General features: G+C 42.0%; 1 protein-coding gene across 1 annotated transcript in view; it reads left to right on the plus strand.

The window, feature by feature from the left end:
- Positions 1 to 404: 404 nt before the first annotated feature.
- Positions 405 to 3,990, plus strand: part of LOC107299369 (ATP-binding cassette sub-family C member 9-like) — a gene marked incomplete at its 5' end in the record, with an annotated part of 68,410 nt that continues 64,824 nt past the window's right edge. The window contains 3 exon segments of the mRNA XM_029286761.1: positions 405 to 560; positions 2,906 to 3,171; positions 3,903 to 3,912. Of these exon segments, the coding sequence (XP_029142594.1) occupies positions 405 to 560; positions 2,906 to 3,171; positions 3,903 to 3,912 (432 nt within the window).

Below are 3,990 nucleotides of genomic sequence, written 5' to 3' on the forward strand. Positions count from 1 at the left end.
GTTTTTTCAGGCTGAGGATTGTCTTGAGCTGCCCTCTGAAAAAGGAGAGACCCTCCCTCTCCAACTCTGCCTAGCCAGGATAAAAACAAAATCTGATTGTATTTTGTTAAAACCAAATGCAGTTAAAATTAAATGAATTGAGTGCAGTTCATACAATGGTGTTCTCTTTTTTGAATATATTAGTATTGGATATTAATGATAGTTTGGCCCATTTTCAGAAGTCACACTAAAAGAGCTAGGGATAACCGTGGGACCTCAGCTTCTGCCCTTTTAACCTACGACTCTCCTGTGGAACTGCAGCACACATGACAGTTCTTTTACATTGCGAGGAGCTTGTGCTGTTTGTAATTTTTGATGCTGAAATTCCTAATGCTCACTGGTGTTTTTCTGGCTTCTTTTCCCAGGCAATGATCTATAACAAAATCCTGAAGCTTTCCACATCTAACTTGTCCATGGGAGAGATGACATTGGGACAAATCAATAACCTGGTTGCCATAGAAACAAACCAACTCATGTGGTTCTTGTTCCTGTGTCCCAACTTGTGGGCTATGCCCGTTCAGGTAGAGCATCGAAGTAAGGGCCAAATTTTTGGAAGATGTCACAGACTTAATTTTGATCGAGTGTTGTGGGGAGAGAATATATGACTGAAACTGAAGGATTTGGGGGTCCTTAAAAAGAGTCCCATCCTCACTGATAAAATCAAGAACAGCAAGTTCATTTTTTACCTCAGATAGTATGGAATAAGCCAGTGTTTTAAAACCTCAGCAACTTGAAGATGTCTGGACATCAACTCCCAGAATTCCCCAACCAACTAGCATGCTGGGAATTGAAGTCCACACATCTTAAACTTGCCATGGTTGAGAAACACAGGCATAAGCTACAAATTATATTAACTTTGCAATGTACTCCTGGGGTTATAGTATTCAATTCCCATAATCCTCAATTAACAAATGCTGTTTATGATTGAAGCGTGTACTGTAACACTTACCAGGGTGGTGTGATGGTCACTGACAACTATAACATTTAGTCCTATAATATATTTGTGTGTATCAAGTCACAAGTGATTAATAACTGTCTTTCAATCCAGAATCCTGGTGATTAGTAAGAGTGTGCCCTCTGATTGGAAAAATGTACAGTTTATTGAAATATCCTCTAAAAATGTCCTCTTATTTAAACTGACTTAAGATTGACAGGAATTCTAAAAACCTTAATGGAATTGGAGAGACAGGCAGAACAGGTGCTGATATATGCGGATGATATCTTTATTCCTCATCTGATTTTAGTGACACACGAGTTTAGTATTCATTCTGATTACTGTATCAACTGAAATAAATCAGATTTGATCCTAATTAAGGCAGCCCTCAACTTATGACTTTAATGAAGTCTGCCCATTACAGTTGCAAGTTGTGACAGTCATAAAATGGGTTACCCACGTAACTGACTCGATTTTAAGACCTTTTTTGTGCAAGCTCTGGGTTTCTACCTTCAGCTCCTACCTTCAAGGCATTAAAAATGATAAATGGCAATAGCACTTAGACTTATATACCGCTTCATAGTGCTTGTACAGCTCTCTCTAAGCGTATTGCCCCAACAATCTGGGTCCTCATTTTATTCACCTCCGAAGGATGGAAGGCTGAGTCAGCCTTGAGCCAGTCAGGATCAAACTCCTGGCAGTGAGCAGTGAGTTAGCCTGCAATACTGCATTCTAACCACTACACCATCACAGCCCTCCCTCCCTCTCTCCCTCCCTCCCTCCCTCTCTCCCTCTTCCTTCCTTCCTTCCTTCCTTCCTTCCTTCCTTCCTTCCTTCCTTCCTTCCTTCCTTCCTTCCTTCCTTCCTTCCTTCCTTCCTTCCTTCTTCTTACCAATAACACCTAGACTTATATACTGCTTCACAGTGCTTTTACAGCCCTCTCTAAGTGGTTTACAAATGTCAGCCTATTGCCCCAACAATCTGGGTCCTCATTTTATCAACCTCGGAAGGATGGAAGGCTGAGTCAGTCTTGAACTAGTCAGGATCAAACTCCTGGCAGTGAGCAGTGAGTTAGCCTGCAATACTACATTCTAACCACTACACCACCACAGCCCTTCCTTCCTTCCTTCCTTCCTTCCTTCCTTCCTTCCTTCCTTCCTTCCTTCCTTCCTTCCTTCCTTCCTTCCTTCCTTCCTTCCTTCCTTCCTTCCTTCCTTCCTTCCTTCCTTCCTTCCTTCCTTCCTTCCTTCCTTCCTCCCTCCCTCCCTCCCTCCCTTCTTTCCTTCTGTCCTTCCTTCCTTCCTTCCTTCCTTCCTTCCTTCCTTCCTTCCTTCCTTCCTTCCTTCCTCTTACCAATAACACCTAGACTTATATACCGCTTCACAATGCTTTTACGGCCCTCTCTAAGCGGTTTACAAATGTCAGCCTATTGCCCCCCCAAAATCTGGCTTCTCATTTTACCGACCTCGGAAGGATGGAAGGCTGAGTCAACCTTGAGCGGGCCAGGATCGAACTCCTGGCAATGGAATGCAGAGCTAGCGTGCAATGATGCATTCTAACCACCCTGGTGGCGCACAAGCTTCCCTTGTGTTGAACCCATCTCCAGGTGATTTGGTATGCATGCACATATAGCCAAAGTATTCGGGGTACCACCCCAGGAGAGAATTCCCATCTGAAAGAAGCAGATGCTGCAATAGTTGGAGGTACCATAGTCCATTCACGCCCATGTGCCCAGCTCTCATACCTAAAATTTGTTCACTTTTAAAACTAAACCATACCTAAAACATGGCAGATCTTTCAAAGAGTGACTTTTCCTATTTCAATAGTTCCAAGATCTGGAGCCGTTTCCATATCTCCAGTCAAAATCTGTGCAGATAAATGCAAATGAATAGTGTTTTCTAAGCCCTTCTCCTTTCCCCTATTTTTTTGTAGATTATTATGGGAGTGATCCTGCTCTATCATTTACTGGGAATGAGTGCGGTGGTGGGAGCCGCTGTGATCTTACTCCTGGCTCCCATTCAATATTTCATCGCAACCAAGTTGGCCGAGGCTCAAAAAAGTACTCTTGTAAGTTATTCTTGTTTCATTCTATTTGTGTTTGAATATGAGCTGTCAAAAGTTGTTCTTCTTGAACCAGAGCACATAGGTCACTGAAGTTTGTCTTACTCTCAAAAGAAAGATATTCTCCATTCAAACTGGTGCATACAGTACAGAATAATAAAGTTGGAAGGGACCTTGGAGGTCTTCTAGTCCAACCCCCTGCTCACCATTTCAGATAAATGGTGGTCCAATCTCTTCTTCAAAACCTCCAGTGTTGGAGCACCCACAGCTTCTGAAGGCAGGTTGTTCCACTGATTAATTGTTCTGTCAGGAAATCTCTCCTTAGTTCTAGGTTGCTTCTCTCCTTGATTAGTTTCCATCCTTTGCTTCTTGTCCGGCCATCAGAATAGCTTGACTCCCTCTTCTTTGTGGCAGCATCTTAGATATTGGAGCACTGCTATAATGTCACTCCTAGTCCTTCTTTTTATTAAACTAGACATACCCAATTCCAGCAACCGTTCTTTATGTGTTTTAACCTCCAGTCCCCGAAACATAAAGGCTGTTTTCTCAGTAAATTCTGCCATTGACTCCAGTACTTTTTCCCCTTTCAAAATGTCATTAGTGCCATATAATAATAATAATAATAATAATAATAATAATAATAATAATAATAATAATAAAAAAAAATAAAAAATAATAATAATAATAATAATAAAGTTGGAAGGGACCTTGGAGGTCATCTAGTCCAACCCCCTGCTCAGGCAGGAAACCCTACACTATTTCGGACAAATGGCTGTCCAGTCTCTTCTTAAAAACTTCCAGTGTTGGAGCATTCACTGCTTCTGGAGGCAGGTTGTTCCACTGGTTAATTGTTCTAACTGTCAGGAAGTTTCTCCTTAGTTCTAGGTTGCTTCTCTCCTTGATTAGTTTCCATCCGTTGCTTCTTGTCCTGCCTTCAGGCGCTTTGGAGAATAGCT

Source organism: Protobothrops mucrosquamatus, unplaced genomic scaffold (assembly GCF_001527695.2).
Source record: "Protobothrops mucrosquamatus isolate PMUCROS unplaced genomic scaffold, P.Mucros_1.0 scaffold4837, whole genome shotgun sequence".
Classification (NCBI taxonomy): Eukaryota; Metazoa; Chordata; class Lepidosauria; order Squamata; family Viperidae; genus Protobothrops; species Protobothrops mucrosquamatus.